The sequence below is a fragment of the Drosophila sulfurigaster genome, chromosome 3, assembly GCF_023558435.1.
Source record: "Drosophila sulfurigaster albostrigata strain 15112-1811.04 chromosome 3, ASM2355843v2, whole genome shotgun sequence".
NCBI classification, from domain to species: Eukaryota; Metazoa; Arthropoda; class Insecta; order Diptera; family Drosophilidae; genus Drosophila; species Drosophila sulfurigaster.
This window is the reverse complement of record NC_084883.1, coordinates 20,953,153-20,972,197: the sequence shown is the minus strand read 5'-3', so window position 1 is coordinate 20,972,197 and position 19,045 is coordinate 20,953,153. Positions and strand designations below refer to the sequence as shown.

The following is a 19,045-nucleotide window of genomic DNA, read 5'->3' as shown; positions in this document are numbered from 1 at the left end:
AAAGGCTTAAAGCATTGTTTGAAATTTCTCACTTATTGGCCGATGAATGATGTCTCAATCCGAAAGAATGGAATTGTATAAAATAACTTAAACATTTTGTCTAATGTTTGATTCTTTGTTATGAATTGTGATACTCTTTGCATATGAATTCTCAGCTTTCGATGACGAAGTGAGAGATAACATTAAATATATAAAGTGAGTGGCAAAAGAGAATAATAATGTGTCGATAAGCTAATGAATAGCTCACAGAGAAAATTCTCGAAAATGAAGACGGAATCTCTACTCATCAGCAGTTGCTAAGGAGAAGAGAGAAAAAAACAGTGAATGCCATGTGTTAAATCTATGTCATATCATTAAATAATATATTGGCCCTTTAAGGTTGCCTTCGATATAATGTCCCTGTAATGTAAATTTTGTTAATAATTCAGTTCATCTCGAATAAAACAGTATAATTCCACACTACAGTATTTTACTTATGCAATGTTGTCTCTTCTCGTTCAATAATGAGAATTCAAATATATAAACCATGCACATGTCGTCGCCACTTCTAATTTCATTATCAAGAATCGTCTATCAGAGAAGCCTCAACATTGACACTATTTGCTATCGCCGTCTCTCCCGTTACGAACTTTTGAGCTGAGCCCACATCCGTTGATCGCGTGTTAATCTCAAAATCATCCAGCAGTCAGAAAAATACGCATCGTCGATTTAAATTCGATTTTTAGTTTCAAATTCATTGTTTTCGCATGCAGTCGAAATATTCAAAATGTGCATAATAAAAAAAAACTCATTTTTTTTCCTAATAATACTTCAATTATTCTTGGTGGCCACAGCTGCCTTCGAAGAGGTGAGAACAATTGTATAAAACAGTGTAATACAGTGAGTGCTAAGAATGTTTACATTTTCTTTTTATCAGACGTGTGAATTCGACCGAGAAATGGAAAAACAGTGCCGAATGCATAACTATAAGACAGTGAAACCTTTGCTCGACTATTTTAGGCAAGTTCGAAATGAGTTAGAAGACAAAGAAATTAAGGGATATAAGTTAAATGAATTAAATTCTGATCTTATGGAGAATGAGGCAGCTCTATTAGATGAGTATAAAAACAAAGTACTTAAAGGGAAAAACGATTTGCAATCGTGTCAAAATAAACTTGATAAATTCGAATCTGAAATTAATTCACTACAAAATATTATTGTGAAATTAAAAGGAGAATTAGCGGATAAATCCAACAACTTAGAAAATTGCGAACTTCAACTCAAAAATCTTAATTCTAGTTTAATTGAAAAAGATGAAAAAATAAAGATATTAAGTAAGAATATCCAAAAACAGTTGAATTGCACTTAGAGAATAGTAAAACTAAATTAATAAAGCCAGATAGAGATATTCAGTTAGGCCAATCTGAAATTGATACATTGAATAAGACTTTACTCAATACTCTTATCCCATCAAGTTGCTCTCCTTTTGGAAAGTATCCTGATGTTCATGAAATAAAAGTTTCTGGAGTTGGTTTCTTTGATGTTTTATGCGATAGTCAGTTAGCTGGACCTGGATGGATTGTAATACAGCAACGAGTTGGGGGAAATGAAAATATCAATAGAGATTGGGCAACGTATCGCAAAGGTTTCGGTTCTTATAGAAGCGATTTCTTCCTGGGACTAGAGAAAATACATCGTATCATGAGCTTGCAACGTTGCGATCTGGACATACATTTGGTTGCTGTGAATGGGACTGTTTACTTCGCTCGTTATGACGACTTTAAAATATCTGATGAAGACAATGGATACAAACTGAGTTTGGGTAAATTCGATGGAACTGTTAACGAGTCAATGAGAAACGTTGACAATATGAAGTTTTCAACATTCGATCGTGATAATGATTTTGCTGATTTCAATTGCGCGGAATCTTGGGGAAGTGGCTGGTGGTACAACGATTGTTTTCAATGGTAAAACAACTGTTTCTTCTCTTATGCAGTAATTTAAATAAGGAGTATGTAATTCACCAATCGATCGATCTTAAAGAAATTAAGATGTTAGTGCGACCCAAGCAATGAATAAATGAACAACTGTAAAGCTGAAATTTTGATGATTGACTCTTTTATGTAATCGTTTATATGAATATGTATCATATACATATATGCTACCTTAAGAAATACACTATACATTATGAATCTTAAAAGAGGTCAGATTTATTCGCATCTTATATTTGGTATACAAAAAAATTTACATTTACAGATGCTTTCCTGATGCTGTACTTCAGTATATTAAAATAATTTTCATTGTACATTTGTTTACTATTAATAGACTTATTATTGAATATTAAAATTATTTTTATAATTGGTTTTCACTTTATTCTTATTCTAATTCTTTCTTTATTCCCTATTTTAATTTTGAAGAAAACGTTAAGTATGAAATTTTCTCCTCGGGTTTTCCGATTATGAAAAAGTCGCATATTTTTATTGACATTAAATTTTAACAGCAAGCTTACCTGTATTTGCCAAAGTAATCTTTGCATGCGAGTGCAAGTGAGTGCGCGATATTTCAAAGGAAGCGTTTACTCGTCGTGTCTATCACACGAAGAAAGAAAACTAGAACTTTAAACAAACAGAAGTTGTCAGTATTCAAACGGAAGCAGTTGCTGCAGTACTCAGTGACGCAATCGTTAAACGGAAGACGATGCTAGTTGTGGTTAAGTAAAACAGAAGTTGTTTCTAAGCTCAAGCCCTTGCACTTTTGTAGGCGAGTATAAGCGATCGTGTCTATCACACAGTAAAAGGGTTGAAAAAGCCAAACGTGAAATAGAAAAGGATGCTGCTTGTGGTTAGGGAAAATGGAAGAAGTTGCTATTAGTTAAGTGGAAACAGTTGCTAGTTCGTTAAACAGATAAGGATGTTAGTTGCGTTGATGTATGTATAATAGAATAAGTTGCTATTAAGCTCAAACAGTCGCAAGTCTTTAGACGAGTGCAAGCGAGTGTGCAAAACAAACGTTTGATGATCGTTTCTATTCCACAGACGTACAAACAGATTTGAGTAAATATTCATCATTCATTTGCAAAAGCAAAGATCAAATCTCAACTACAACAACTACTCATACTTATATACATATGAGAGTAAGTGCACTGACTTGCATATGTATTGTGTGAATTTACATACATACATATACATATGTTACATATTTGCAGTTACACGTACAGTAGATTTTAAATATAATAATTTAAAATATAATAATATTACCAACATTTTTTAGCCTTACAAAGTTAATTTAAACAAAAACGTTTACTAAAACGTGTAAGGATTAACACACACAAAATAAAGTAAAATAGAAAATACATTTCTAGGGTGTTTTTCAATCGAACAATATTGAAATTCTGGAAAATGTGTGAGTATGTTTTATGGGGCTTCCAAAATAAGCGTCAGCATTGCAAAGATAAGCCAGACAATCGCTCTCACTGAATGAAGCCGAACATACAGACGGAGGCTGCACTTATCAGTAGATGCCAATGAGAAGAGATAGAGTCACTATGAAATCAATATACCACCTTCGATATTGAGCTGGACCCACATCCGTTCTACACGTATTATCTCTAAAATCACACAGCAATAATTATAATACTATCACTTTGGTCATGTATTGAAGATTAAAGTTGTTTTTATAATTGGTTTTCACTTTATCGAATTCCTTATTTTAACTTTCAAGAAAAAATATTGTATGAAATTTTCTCCTGGGGTTTTCGGATTTGGTCAACTCCTCATTTTTTGCATTAGTGAGTTTATAATGCATGTTTATAATTGTGATATTCAATTAAAAAAGTCAATTATGTTCTTATTAACTTAACCAAGACGTTGTTAAATTTAAACTCAAACCCATTGTCGTTTTAAAAGTATTCGAGTACTTCGGAGATTAACCCCACTGTCCTCTTATCAACACGTGACTAAAAGAAATGGAGATTAATCAGCTGCTGCTATCGTTGTCTATGCATATTCAACTGCGGCACTGCTTTCAGCTTGCACAACAGAAGCTGTTGCTGTTTCTATTGAATGCTTCGAACTCATATTTTTATATTTTGTTAAGTTTCGAAGGAAACACAAAAACATTAACATGTAGTCACTTTGGTGCTGCATTTCAATTTACTATCATGACGATTCTCTAATACAGACAATCATCCGACATTAAGATAGAGAATAGAGAATCTATGGCAAAGACCCTAGGCTATCATTACTTGACCTCTCTCGTTCAGATCTTTTAAGTGGGATCCACATTCGCTGCAGTCTTTCACTGACTTTAACGAAATATTCAGTTCCAAATTCACTTTGTTTGCGGGCAGTCGAAACATTCAAAATGGGCAGAATAAAATTAAAAGGAGTTTTGTTACTGATGTTCCTTCAAATATTCTTGATGGCCACAACAAATGGAGAACAAGTGAGAACAAGGACATAATACTAAGAAAAACAAAGAGTGCTTAAAGTGTATACATTTTCTTCCTATCAGACGTGTGAATCCGATCGACAAATGGAGGAAATGTGCAGCATTCATAACTACAAAACAGTGAAACCTTTGCTTGATTATTTTAGGCAAGTTCGCAATGAGTTAGAACAAAGTGAATCTAAGGAAAAGCATTTAAATGAATTAAATTCTGATCTCATGGAAAAGTATTATGAAATTGTGAGAATTCATGAAAAATTCATGAAGGAGGCAGCTCTATTAGATGAATATAGAAACGAAGTAATTAAAGGGAAAAACGATTTGAAATCGTGTCAAAATAAAGTTGATAAATTCGAATCTGAAATTAATTCAAAACAAAATATTATTGTTAAATTAGAGGGAAAGTTAACAGAAAAATCCACCAACTTAGAAATTTGTCAAGTTCAATTAAAATCTCTCAAATCTAGCTTAATTGAAAAAGATGAAAATATTAAGAGATTTAGTGATAATATTCAAAATATAACAGAGCATCAGAAAACACTTGAAGTGCAATTAGAGCAGAGTAAAACAAAATTAATAAAGCAAGATAAAGATATTGAGTTATGCCAATCTGAAATTGATACATTGAACAGGACATCAGAGAATATTAGAGAAGAGCAGAAAAGAATTGAATTGCAACTTAAAGATAGTCAAACTAAGCTAATAGATAAAGTTAAAGAAAATCAGTTATGTCGAGCTGAAGTTGATCAGTTAAGTCCCACAACTTGCATCCCATTTGGAGATTCAGATGTTCATCAACTTAATGCTTCTGGCGTAGGTTTATTCGATGTTTTATGCGATAGTCAGTTAGCTGGACCTGGATGGATTGTAATACAACAACGAGTTGGGGGAAATGAGAGTTTCAATAGGGATTGGGCAACGTATCGCAAAGGTTTCGGTTCTTATAAGAGCGATTTCTTCCTCGGACTAGAGAAAATACATCGTATCACCAGATTGCAGCGATTCGAACTTTATATACACTTGGTTGCTCTGAATGGAAGTACCTACAACGCTCGTTATGACGACTTCAAAATATCTGATGAAGACAGTGGATATAAACTGAGTTTGGGTAAATTCAGTGGAACTATTAATGAGGATGCGATGAGATACAACGAAAACATGAAATTCTCAACATTCGATCGCGACAACGACATTGGTGATGGTCATTGCGCAGTTGACTACGAAAGTGGCTGGTGGTACGGCGGTTGCGCTAATTGGTAAATATTTCAAATGGTTGTTTTCGATGAAATACACTTAATTATTGATTTTGGTTTTTTCTTATGCAGTAATTTAAATGCACCATATGGGGAATATCTACGTTGGTGGCTGACAAATAGATTCGACCTTAAAAAAGCTAAGATGCTAATTCGCCCCAAAGAAGCAATGAAGAAGTGAGCAATTGAAGAGCTGAAATTCTCTCAATTATGGAATCATTTATATATAATCGGTTGATTAAAATTTTGCGTTCTAAATAAAATAACGATCGACTATATAATGCAGCAATTTATTTTTAAAGTTTAAAAAAATAGTTTTTTTGTTGTATTTTTTGTTCTCTAGGTACTTTCAATAGAAATGCAAATATTTAAAAATAAGTAAACTTATGATTATCGTGCATATATATTCTTTCAATCGAACCGTGAATATTAAAGTAATTAAAGTATAATCAAAATTAAAGTATTATATGATATACACATATTCGATTCTTAACTAAACATTCAATAAACAGATTAAATTAATAAACTCGTTGATGTAGCAGCATCTAATGAATTTAATATAACTTTCATTAAATTGAGAAGATCAGACAATATTCTCTTCTGTTGACCCGATGAGAGTGTCTATCTCTTATTATTAAAGTGTTAATATACAAGCCATCAAATGCCGGATTGTTTTTTTATTAACACAGATTAAATGTTCCGATTTAATTGTAGATTTAAGTGCATTATTCCGTTCCATATTCTTCTTCCTTGAGTGCAGTCGAAAGAATCGCAATGAGAAGAATAATAATAAATGCAGTTTTGTTACTAATAATAAATGAAACATTTTCGTTTCAACATCAGTTATAGGAAATAATAATTACATAAAGGAGTGTATTACAGTAAGTGCTGAAAGTGTATTTATTATTCTTGTATTATACAACTTATAAAACTATAAAGACAGGTTTGAAATGAGTTAGAGAAAAATTAAATTATGGAAATGAAGTTTAATAAATTAAATTCGGATCTTTTGGAAAAGTATTATGCAGTTTTATTAGATGAATATAACAGCAAAGTACTTAAAGGGGGAAACGATTTGCATTTACGTCAAAACAAAGTTGAGAAATTAGAATCTGAGATTAATTAAAAAAAAAAGCTATTGTGAAATTAGAAAAGGGATTAGCAGATAAATTCACCCAATTTTGAAACTTGTGGAGTTAATTTAAAAACTCTCCATTAGAAAGAAAGATGAAGTTATTAAGTTATGTCAATCTGAAATTGATACATTAAATCGGACATCAGAAAATATCAGAGAACAGCAGAAAACAATCGAATTGCGTTTAAAAGAAAATTAAAACATGTTAATAAAGAAAGATAAAGATAGTCAGCTATGTTGAGCTGAAATTGCTACCTTGAATAAGACTTTACTCACATCGAGTTGTTCTCTTTTGGAGAGTATCCGAGTATTCAGAAGATCAATGTTTCTGGAGTTGGTTTCTTCGATGGTGAGTTAGCTGGACCTGGATGGATTGTAATTCAAAGAACATGCAAACATGAAATTCTCGACATTCGATCGTGACAAAGACCTTTCCGATTACAATTGTGCAAAAACTTACGACGGAGGCTGGTGATACAACAATTGTTTTCATTTGTAAATTTTATTGCGTATTTAAAATGTTATTATACATTATTTTAATATAATTTACTTTCAGAAATTTAAATGCAGAACATCCAAAGTACAAGAAAGCATGAAAAATGCTGATGCGCCAAAAAAATAGATGAACAAGTGAAACTTTGTTATATTTATTTATTTGTATTTGTTTATTTTTAATCATTTGTAAATTAATTGAATGAATAAAATGATTCTATATAAGCAAATCATTTTTTTACCAGAGTGATCGACTGTGAGATACCTGTTAGCCATTGTGAATAAAAGCAAATCAGTGCTGTATTAATTTTCAAATATAGCACATTAATTTTAAAAAAATGTATATATATACATCAAGGGCTACATTTGGTATATTGCTATAGTTCTGCATTTAGAATATACCATAGAGTACAAAATATACCACTGAAAATAACCAAATTTTCAGCAATTTAAAATACTGTAGTTATTATTATATGAACCAAATTCGGGTCTCAAAAACTTCAAAATTACGTTTGTTATTCGATATTTATCGATGTAAGGGGGGCTTGAATTTAAAACAAACTTGATTTGTATGCAAATATAATACTGTCCAAAAAAAAACAGTATATCTGTATCTTTTATAGTCTCAGAAATCTAGTCCGTATGAACGGACGGACAGACAGACGGACAAACGAACATGACTATATGGTCTCGGTTGTTGTCTCTGTTCAAAAGTATATTGTATACTTTATGGGGTCGAAGATTCCTCCTTCTGCCTGTTACATAGAATTCCTGTCGTCACAAAGTTATAATACCCTACCCTAGCAGGGTAGCGGGTATACGAAGAACTTAACTTAACTTGTTATGTCAACCTCTTTCAATCTCAAAGAACCAAGAATATATATTTTTATTCGGAATTAACTCCTTCAACGCGATACACAAATTACAGCTTTTTAGAAAACCTCTTCAATGGTACTAGGATATTAAATAAACTACATATTCCATAGAGACTGCCAACAACAATTTGAACTAAAGTGGATGCTACAACAAACAACAATACAACACAATACAACAACAACAGCTCCTCTAAGATGATTGATAAAAGCTGTTCAACTGCGAATAGCACGTAAAGAGCATGACAAGAAGAGAGCTAAGTAAAGTGCAAGCAAAGCGCCAGCAATGCTGTGAAATGAGTGGAGTGAGAGAGAGTGAGACGGGGAAGAAACTGGCATATCGAGTTGCTTCTCTAATGTGACAGCTCAATGCAATTTTGTTGGCAATGACAACCAGCAACAACAACAGGAACAACAGCAATGACAACAGCAGCTCATTCTATTAGGCACAGTGCTTCACGAAAGTATGTACACACTACATTCACATTAAAATCGAACGAACTGAAAAACAATTTTTGTTTTTTGTTATTATTATTATTTTGTTCTTTTTTGTAATAACAAAATTCACTTTAATGTGGAGTATAGTAAAATGGATATTAAAACATTTCAGTAATTTACTAACAACTGTTGCTCACTATAATTTGAATACACACACACAGCCATACATATACAGCGGCACACGTAAGGCAACGAAACTTGAAAAAAATCAAATAGAAATAATAAGGAAACAGAACTGACGAAGGCAACGTTATGGGGAAATAATGGCATGGTATGGGGGCGGGAGAGGAGTGGTGAAAAGGCAACAGGCAAAAACTGAAAACTGTAACTGAAATGCTGCGCAAACAACTTTGAACGTCAATTTGTCAACTTAAAACGAAAATTGAATGCAAAGCTTTGCGACACAACGCGTCGTTACGTTAACGGTGGCAGCGACTGCGACGTCGACGCTAACGTTAGCGCCTGACGCAGTCACAGCCAATTTTGGATTCAATTTTTGCTGGTGCGCTTTGTGCTGCAGTCCCAGCATTTTTGGTTGCTTTCACTGGAATTGTTGCTACAGGCACACAATAAAGAAATGAAGCGCGGGGCGTGCGGATGGGGCTGAAAGTCAAGAGAGTCAGAGTTAATGCCGTTATCGTAGGTGCGGCAAACATGACATGACGTTGCCACAACTGCGCTTGATAATGAGCAGTTAAAGCAAGAAGCAGAAGCAAACGCCAAAAGCTTCCGTAATGCTCAAACTCGAGCTGACAGTGAGGGCGCCATAAAGTGATAGAGAGAGAGAGAGAGAGCTCATTTGGTGAGAGCATTTGCAAAGCAAAATGCAATACTAATGCAAACAGTCAAAGTGATTGTGTGTGAGTATGTAAATTCGCCTTACACCACCAATTTTTTGGGCAAAAATTAAACCTGCACGTGCTGACGACTTGCATATGCATGGACATATGTACATACATGTATGTATTACATACATATGTATATGCGTGAATGCAAAGTAGTTTGTGTGAGAGAGAGAGAGAGAGAGCGGGAGCAAGAGAGCTCCCCTCAATGTCGATCATCGACAAAGTTGTCAACGTAAAATGCAAAAACAAAACTGCCTACGTGAGCGACAGATACGTCGTGTCGTCGTCGTCCATGCACTTCTCTCTCGCTCCCACAATACTTACACAGGCACAGCAATCGACTAACCTAACATAAAATCCGCCCCTTGATTAACAAAAACAACCAAATTTGCCGTGAAATGCAATTCCGTTTTGATTCTTTTTGCGTTTCTGCTGATTCGCAAAATTCGTTACCGCTGTTATGAAGCTTTTTGTGAATTTTGTTTTTGTTATTTTGCTTCGTGGCGACGTCGGCAGCGGCAGCGGCGGCGGCAACAGCGACAACGATAACAACTTCTCAACGACGGCAACAATATTTACAGCTGTGGCTGCCGTTGCACAGTGGAACTAGGTAGCATTTTTGAAGCTAGACTTTTGATAAAATTAACTTTTCTTAATTAACGTATTTTTTCGCACTTGGAATTCAATTAATAATCACAAGTTTTTGGTTTTGAGTTAATGATAGTTAATGAATAATTTCTTAGCTTGGAATTTGTATTAAAATAATATATAATAATTAATTCATAGTCTATATAAGAAAATATAAATATATGAAAGATATAAATTAAATTAATTAATTAAATAATAAATCGATAGGTATTAAGTATTAGAGCAATCATACATTATAAAATAAATTGAAGAAAATAATACTTCAAAACGGGATTCAAGTTCTATTGAGTTAAGAAAATATGTACATATGAAATTATAATATCATCAGATATTTAAGATAATTTTTGTCATTCACATTTAATGATTTCTCTGACGTGAAAGACATGAAAATTATATGTATGTATGTACATATGTACATACATATGTATGTACGTAAGGTTAATCATATGTATGCGTATGTTAACGAGCACACGCCTCTGGCTTTGTCGATCCAGCGCGTCATGGCCGCCACTTTGCTACACGAATAGCAAGTTATTTTTTCTTGGCACTTGGCAACGTTCTTCACATGCGCAGAAGTCGCACGCCCCGGCCCACTGTGCAACGTGTTGCCGTTGACGGTAGCGACAGCAACAGCAGCAACAACAGCAGCACCAGCAGGCAGCAACGATCGCCACACGAGCAAAATTGAACAAAACACAAAATGAAAAGAAAAACGAGAAAGTGAATTTGTGTTTAACGCGCCGAATTTTTGATGCCCTTACTAAATGCAAAATGAAAATTGCATTGCAATAAAATAGAAAAAAAAAGTGAGGCGGAGAGGAAAATGAAGAACTAAAATGGCAGCTTAGAAATAAGAAGAGAGTGCTCAAAAAGACGCATGATGCAAATGATATGAGAGAGAGTTTGAGTGTGTACGGTGTGCTTGTGTGTGTGTGCGATTGATTCTCGTTCTAAGCTTTTGCCAAAGCTTATGGCAAAGCTGTAATGCTTTTGGAGAGACGTAAACGGCAGCAGCAGCAGCAGCAAGGTTGCTTCATGTTTCGCAAGGCGGGGGCCGGGGGCGTGCCAAGTGACGAACTTACGGCCAACAAACAACAGCAGCGGCAACAATAACAACAACAACAACAACAACGGCGGCAACAGCAACTGGCCCGTTTGGAGCAGCGCGCATGCCACACACAGTTTAAATATGTGAAATTAGTACAAATCGTGATTTCAACAGCGAACGACCGACGACGAACGACGAAGCGGCGAAAACAACAACAACAACGACGAACGTGTGTCGGGGGATCGTAACGTCAACGTTTCGAGTGGCAACAGCAGCAGCAGCAGCAACAACAACACCGTCACGTCACGTCGCACGTATGTATTGCGGCAACAACAACAACATGCAATAAAACAGCTGATAGCAGCAACAAATAGAAAACCCAAAACACTCAGCAGCAACAGCAGCAGCAGCAGCAGCAACAACAAAAGCGTCGCATTATCAAGCAAGCAACCAACAGGTCTCCGGCAGCGCAGCAGCAGCAGCAGCAACAACAACGACAACAACAGCTACGTTGTTGAGTTGTCGAGTGAGCGCAAAAAAAAAAAAAAAAAAAGCCCCCGCGTGCCGCTGCAACCAGCAACCAGCGAACACAAACACATTACTCACACACACAGCGAGACACACTAATACACGCATACATATTCGCGGTCGCCAGCCAGTGTGCACACACACACACACACCAATACAAACAAGTGAACAGCAAAGCACAGAGTCTCGCACACCTTTGCGTTGATTTTGGACGAAGCGACGTCGGTCGCACCGTGGTACAAGCAACTGTCAAAAGCTGAACACTGATCACACGTGGTAAGCGATCAATTGGCGAGCCACAATCATTGCTTATCAATAAGCAAGAGAAACAATAATTTCACAAAATTTACTAAGCCATCCAAATTCTTTAAGTTTTGAAAACTAAGTTGCACTTAAATTCTGAAACTATTCAGCTTAAATGATAAGCAATCAAAATTTAATTGCATCCAAAGGCACAAATATATATTTGCTTAAAATCACAAATATTAATGTGTACTAGCAAGAAGAAATTTGATTTCATTGACAAAATTTTTAAACAACTTGTTTTATGATTCGCGCCTAAATAGTTTCATAAATTTGCCATAGCATAAAAGTTTTATGATTGCATTTAAATGCATATTCTATTGTGCTTAAGCATCAGCAAACCGCTTTTAACATATATAGTTTGAACTTATAATTTGCATTCAAAGAATTCAACAAAACTTAATAATTTGTAATTTTCATTCAAATGCAACCACTCACAGTGTAATTGTAAAAGGAGCAATTACATTTGCTTGACTGTCGATGTCTATCGATAAGTTTAGAACAGTTTCAACGCAGTGAAGCTGTTGAAATATTTTTGGCAAATGCAGTTTGCATTTCTTGTGCCATTTGCACCACTGTGCAACGCTCACTTGCGCGCTCTCTCTCGCACAAAGTGCAGCTGAGCTGCCGTTTGGCCGCCGCCGCCGCCACACTTGCCGCTGCTGCTGCCGTTACTGTTGCTGCTGCTGCTACGCTTCCTCTGCCACACAACCGCTAGCCGCGGCGCGCCGCCGCCGCCTCAGTCGAAAGTCAAAAGCAACGTGTTGTGGACGCGTTTTTTTTTGTGAACGTCGCGTTGCGTTGCGTTTACCTTCTTTTGCTACCTACCTTCCTCTCTCTATCAAACACACACACACACACACACTACACTCTCTTCCTCTCTCTCTCACACACAAACGCAGCTTGCGCGCGCGCGCACTTTACAACCCCCCAAAAAAACAACCCCACCACACACATAAAAGCGAGAGAGAGAGAGAGAGACAGACAGAAGGAATTCAGCAACTTCCTTGCTTCCCCCAGCAACAACTTTCACCACACACACAATGTCCAGCAGCGGCGCCGCAGCGCAGTACAAACTTGACGCCAACTCCAATGCCATCGTTTTGATTACGGACGCTGCTGGCGCTGTCGCAGCGCTGCCACCGTCACCGTCAGCACCTGGCGATCGCATCGAATGGTCGCGCGCCACAATATTGGGATTCATCGAGGACTATCGACGTCAGCGCGTCCTTTGGGACCCCAACACAAAAGGCTATCACATCAAACAAACAAAATACGAGGCGCTTAAGCTGCTGAGTGAGAAATATGGCACCGAAATACGTTCGATACGTTCGAAAATTAAATCGCTGCGCTCATCATTTCATCGCGAGCATGGCAAGGTGCTCAATGGACGCAATCGTGGTGTGCATTATCAGCCCATGTGGTTTGCCTATGAAGCGATACGTTTCATCTTGGATGGTGACGTCGACGTCGACAGCAACGTCGCTGTCTTGGATGCTGCTGCTGTCGTTGAGCCGGTTGCTGTTGATTCGGAAGCGGCTGATAAACTAGCCCTAATGCATAGCCTAGATTTGGAACAGCTGACAGCTGCTGGCAAACAGCAACAGGTTGTTGAGCAGCAGCAACAGCAGCAGCAGCAGCAGCAAAGCGAAGAGTTCGCTGCTCGCGTCGCTGCTGCCGTCGCAGCTGTGGCAGCCGCTGCGGCAGCGAATATCAGGGAACGGGATCATCATTTGCTGCTGGATACCAACAACGATGCAGCGACCTCCGAAGCTAACTCAAATGGATGTGCGGGCGTTGGCAGCGACGCGACTGCAGCAGCAGCAGCGGACGCAGCAGCAACTGCATCAGTCTCAGCAGCCGTGGTAAGCGCCTATTTTTGCCTATTACTTTTTCTGTTGTGCATATTTTTTCTTTTCATTTCTTATGGGTCACACTGCAAAGCTCGGTTGAGCATATGCGCGCAAGTGAAACAGCATGAGACATGTGCATGTGCATTACGGTTACATAGTTGTACTTGTGTGTACATACATACATGCACATATATATACATATATGCATATGTGTGTATGTTTATATACATTTTGGATGCTCTTTAATACATAGTATTGTTATGCAGAGTATTTGCTTACCGCATAGACCCAACTGCAGTATTCTTGTGTTTTGCTTGTTGTTGTCGTTCCGGTAAAGCTTTTGCTTTGCATACTACTCTTTGTCCGTGTGTGTGTTTGCGTTTGTGCTTTTGTATGCGTGAGTGGTTTGACTTGTTTTGCGGCAGCAGCAGCAGCAGCACACGCGCCGACGCTGCTAGCTTTGCTCTGTCTGTCTGTGTCTAGCGGTTCGTGGCGCACAGTGGGGCATGAGCTTGTATTTGTTACAGTATGTGTGATGTGTATGTATGTGTGTCGAATTAACTGCCTGGCTGCTTAACGTTGTTAGTTAGTTGCTATCGTCTGTTATCGCTGTTATCGATATCGATATCGAGCTATTAACATTGCTTATGCATGCCGCTCAAATTATGAACAATTTGTAGTCACTGTGCTATGTATGTATGTCTGTGTCGCTCTGCTGCTATTGCGTCGCATGCGCTTGATAAGCGTTTGCTATATTGTTGTGCAAGTCTGTGTGTATTTGTGTGCGTGTTGTGTGTGTGTACGTGTGTGTCAACTGGCTTTGATTCGCGCTGCTGCTGCTGCTGTTGGCTGTTGTTGCTACCATATGTGTGTGTTGCATCAGCCGTAGAAATCGTCAGCTACACGTTTGGCGCCGACCTCCGCCACCCGCCCCGCCCTGCCCTGCCCTGCTGCTTCACACACACCCACCACTCCCGCAGCCCTCGTCTCCCCTTTGGCAATGGACCCGCCTAAGCAGCAACAGCTTCAATATACATACTACATTTGTAGTAAGTTGCTGTTGTGCTGCGGTTTGTTTTTTTTCCTCTCTTTCTCCATACCCGTTAGCCGAAAACTTAAAGAGGTATATCTGTTTTGTGGAACACACGGGGAATAGAAATATGTGTTTGCTAATTTTAGATTTATTTTAATTTCTTCACTCATGCGTTTCATTTTGGATTTTAATATAAAATAAAAGAATAAAAAAAAAACTATTAATATGAGGTAGTATGTTGATCTCGGAGACTTGAGATGACAAATTATATAATTACGCACCACTAGGGGCTAACAAAATCAAATTATATTTGTTAATTTCCCCAAAAACATATTCTAGTTGTTTTGCAAATAAGAAATATAAAGCTTTACACTTAATTGTTGTGGAATCATTTAACAAAAAAATACGTAGCGGGTATCTCCGAGTCGGACATTGTGTGAACTCTAGCTTTTCTTACTTTGCTTTATTTTTGTTTTTGCTGTTTTTTTTTTTGCGTCTCTCTTTTTTTAGTTCGTTCGTTTGCTTCGCCTTGTCCGTCCACTTCGTTTGCTTGTCTCTGGCCACTCGTTGGTCCACTTCAATGTTGACTTCGTTGCGTTCCCCCTATCTCTTCACCCGCCGCCCCTCTCTCTATCGTCGAACCAAACAACTAATTTAATCGTCGCTCGTCGCCGTGTGCTTGTGTGTGTGTGTGTGTGTGTGTAAGTGAGTCTGTGGCTCACATTTATTTATTTATTTTTTATTACTATTCTAATTTGTTTTTCACTCTGCTTTGTTGTTATTATTATTTGTCTGACAAATTCTTCGCATTGCCATAATTGTTGTAGTTATTCTTTTTTTGCTTTGCTGATTCTTAACGTTTTATTTTCTATCGCCTCTCTCTCTCTGTCTCTCTCTATCTTTTATAGACACGTTCCTCTTCCGATTTGGACGGCGAGAATTATTGCAATATTAGCGCCGAAGATGTGAAAACTGAAATTGTAAGTATAATATACAAGTGCGAACTATAGTTAACCCCAACACGATTACTAATTGCCTTTTGATTGACTTCACCGATTCTTCACCTAATACTCTATACGCAAATTAGTTTTGAGTAGGGTATAAGCTTTATTCGGAAATTTCATTATGCATAAGACTCGTAAAAAAAATATGTATAAATGTATATTTTTTTAAAAGAGACACAAACTGTACATAATTTTTAACCTTTAAAAAATACTGTTTCAAGATTTTTTTTAAGATGCTTAGATATGTGATATTTGAAATATCATAATTGAAAATGCTTTGCTTTAAAAACCTTAAATTTTTCAAAGATTATATTATTTAGAAAATATTTTTGCTTCAAGATACACATATATAATTCGAAAATTGTTTTTTAATTTACACAAATTAGGGATAAAGCGTAGGAAGTGCATACTAAACATTCCTTTATGTTTAGACAATTTAATAGCTTACATACTGTGTACTTTATATATAGAAAGACTTCCTTAAATAACTTGTAAACAAGTGTTTTTTTGTAATTTATTTCTTTTGAATGATATGCTGCTTAAATACAGTACGTTGTTTACGTTTTAGTTTTGATAAAAATAAAGAAAAAGGAACACTTTATATTCCTTAAAATCCAATTTGTTATACAAGTGTATTCCTGAAAGATTAGGCACATTCAGAGCGTGCATTATTTTAACTTTCATTATCAGAAGAGATTTAATTTTTCTATTTATATTATATATAGAGGTTTGAAATGACATTTTAATTTGGACAATGTTTTGTTATTGGAAGTGGTTACTATCCTTTCAAAAATAAGTATTTTATATAATTGCATAAGAATATTTATTTTTCTTATGCACTTTAGTAGCTACATACAGCTGTGAACTTAGAAGTAGCAGTGCTAGTTGTAGTGTATATATAGAGTACAACCCCTCTTAAGATAAATGTATATTTTCTTATCGCCCTCTTCTCAGATCGAGCACGAAAGCGAGCTGGGACTGCTCGATCGTCAGACGAGCACACCGCTATCGCTGAGTTACTTCAAGCCCACGGATCTGACATACAATCCTCGGAAGCGCAAGGCGCAGAATCCGATGGATGACAATGATGATGGTGGCAGTGATTGTGGAGTGGGAGATGCTGCTGCTGCTGCAGCTGGGCCAGCCGGTGTGGGCGTTGGCATCGTTGGGGGCGTGGTTGGGGCTCTAACACTGACGCCAATCAAATCATCATCGATGCAGTCGCAGTCGCAGTCGCTGTCGTCGCAACAGCAGCAGCTACAGTTGAACCACAGTCAGATAGCATTTCATGCACTGCAACAACACTTTAGCCACAGCCACAATCTCAGCCACAGCAGCCACAATGGCAATGGGCATTCACAGCAGCACTTCCATCACCATCATCATCAGCAGCAACAGCAGCAGCAGCAGCAACAACATTCCAATAACATGGCACAAAAACGTGATCGTGATCGTGATCTCTCTTCCTCGCCAACTGAGGCCAACAACAACAGCAACAACAATAACCACAGCAGCAGCAGCAATAGCAACAATAATAACAATCGTAATTCGTCCACATCCTTGGAGCTGACAACAGCGACAGCAGCAACAACCAGCAACAGCAGTAGCAGCAGCAGCGGCATATCCTCAAGCCTCAAGCTCAGCACCAACGCCAACAACAACAACAACAGCAGCAACAACATCAGCAGCAATCATGTGGATGAGTATGGAGTGTTTGGGGAATATGTGGCCATCACCATACGTAAGCTAAAGACATCAAAGTCAAAGATTGTGGTCAAGCATCTGATCAATAATCTGCTCTACGAAGCAGAGCTGGGCAAATATGATCAGGGCATGCCAGCCTCCAAGGAGCCGCCGCAGCTCTACAAGATGCAATAGTCGATAGTTATCGATATCTAGTAAGCGGCTTGTAGTTAACAAAAAAAAAGAAGAAGAAAACAAAACAAAGCAAAACAATATTATGATAAAGAAAGAAAAAAACAAATGAGGGGTATCCAATCCAGAGAACGCACTAGTCAGCAAAATCAGAGAGCGAGCGAGTTAATTGTGGATAAGGGGGATAAGGGGGATTTAGCCAAGCGCATTTCATTCAGGGACAAAGACCATTTAAGTACTTTATACACTAAACATACAAATTAAGCATACGTAGTGAGGAGAGGAGAACATATCAACAACAATTGTGAATGATATCAGTGAAAATCAGTCAGCAACCCACGAAGAACAGCAAAATGTCAACATACCATTAAATGAATTAAATATTACCATATATACATAACATATATATACATTTGTACTATATATTATTATATACAAGAATTTTTTCAGTTCAGTTTTCAGTTTTTAGTTTTGTTTTATTTTTTACGTTTATTTACAATTTAATTTTGGCAATAACACTTTTTGAACTCAGGTGCCTTTATTTTTCGTAGTCATTTAAGCGTTGTTATCTTATGCATTAATGAATCAATCAATACACATACATATGTATGTACACATACCCTTACATAAATACATATATTTTCAATATATAGTCGTAGTAGAATCCACGTTGAATCAGCAACGAAAAACTGTAGCCACAATATTAATGTACATAATTATTAAGTCAATTAATTCTCTTACGGATCGGATCATATGCGAAATGCTAAAACTTATACTATGCATATGCATCCAACTTAAAGCGCTCTGTACATATGTATGTAGAATGGAGGAAGCGAAACAAAACCACTTTGTAATAATTATTTCATAAGTATCTATTACCAATTTTGTTACTGAAACTAATTTGAATTGATCTAAAGTTAACTAATAAAAAGAACACTGTTGAATTATTTCATTTTGAAAATGATACGTATAACGACTGTTTTATTATTATATTATATATTCTATTTGTAGCTGCAGGAAATGTATGTAAAAGGCAGATGCATCTCCGACCCCATAAAGTATATATATTCTTGATCAACGTCAACAGCCGAGACGATGTAGCCATCTCCGTCCGTCTGTCTGTCCGTCTGTATGAACACCCAGATCTCAGAGACTGTAAGAGATAGAGCTATAATTTTTGTTGACAGTACTTGTCTACTTGTTGACAGTACATACTTGCTACAGTCAATATAG

At 36.9% G+C, this 19,045-nt stretch overlaps 4 protein-coding genes across 5 annotated transcripts in view; all 4 read left to right on the top strand.

Moving 5' to 3' along the window:
* LOC133845017 (angiopoietin-related protein 7-like) overlaps positions 1–2,066 on the top strand; it is a 45,573-nt gene extending 43,507 nt beyond the window's left edge. Inside the window, exon 3 of the mRNA XM_062279337.1 lies at positions 1,976–2,066. Coding sequence (XP_062135321.1) covers positions 1,976–2,054 — 79 coding nt within the window. The 3' untranslated portion in view covers positions 2,055–2,066. The remainder of the gene's footprint in view (positions 1–1,975) is intronic.
* LOC133845021 (fibrinogen-like protein 1) overlaps positions 1–19,045 on the top strand; it is a 199,035-nt gene that overhangs the window by 24,524 nt on the left and 155,466 nt on the right. The gene's annotated exons all lie outside the window — the stretch shown is intronic.
* LOC133842354 (fibrinogen-like protein 1) lies at positions 4,663–5,872 on the top strand. The gene is made up of 2 exons (XM_062275406.1): positions 4,663–5,681; positions 5,751–5,872. Exons 1-2 carry the CDS (start codon positions 4,687–4,689, stop codon positions 5,857–5,859), a joined length of 1,104 nt encoding a protein of 367 aa, XP_062131390.1. The 5' UTR covers positions 4,663–4,686; the 3' UTR covers positions 5,860–5,872.
* On the top strand, positions 11,154–17,884 carry LOC133841467 (GATA zinc finger domain-containing protein 7). 2 transcript variants are annotated; one of them, XM_062273980.1, is made up of 4 exons: positions 11,154–11,530; positions 13,068–13,912; positions 15,842–15,913; positions 16,892–17,884. In XM_062273980.1, the coding sequence occupies exons 2-4, from the start codon at positions 13,091–13,093 to the stop codon at positions 17,813–17,815; spliced, it is 1,818 nt and encodes a 605-aa protein (XP_062129964.1). In that variant the 5' UTR covers positions 11,154–11,530; positions 13,068–13,090; the 3' UTR covers positions 17,816–17,884. The 2 variants fall into 2 exon arrangements, with proteins under 2 accessions (XP_062129964.1, XP_062129963.1); XM_062273979.1 differs by having other exon boundaries at positions 11,156–11,530; positions 12,950–13,912.

Excerpts from the sequence above, each read along its gene's own strand:
- LOC133842354 (XM_062275406.1), top strand. The coding sequence starts at position 4,687 with ATGAAGGAGGCAGCTCTATTAGATGAATATAGAAACGAAGTAATTAAA. Across the intron at positions 5,682-5,750 it reads TACGGCGGTTGCGCTAATTG|TAATTTAAATGCACCATATG; the intron begins GTAAATATTTCA and ends TTTCTTATGCAG.
- LOC133841467 (XM_062273980.1), top strand. The coding sequence starts at position 13,091 with ATGTCCAGCAGCGGCGCCGCAGCGCAGTACAAACTTGACGCCAACTCC. Across the intron at positions 13,913-15,841 it reads CATCAGTCTCAGCAGCCGTG|ACACGTTCCTCTTCCGATTT; the intron begins GTAAGCGCCTAT and ends TATCTTTTATAG. Across the intron at positions 15,914-16,891 it reads AAGATGTGAAAACTGAAATT|ATCGAGCACGAAAGCGAGCT; the intron begins GTAAGTATAATA and ends CCCTCTTCTCAG.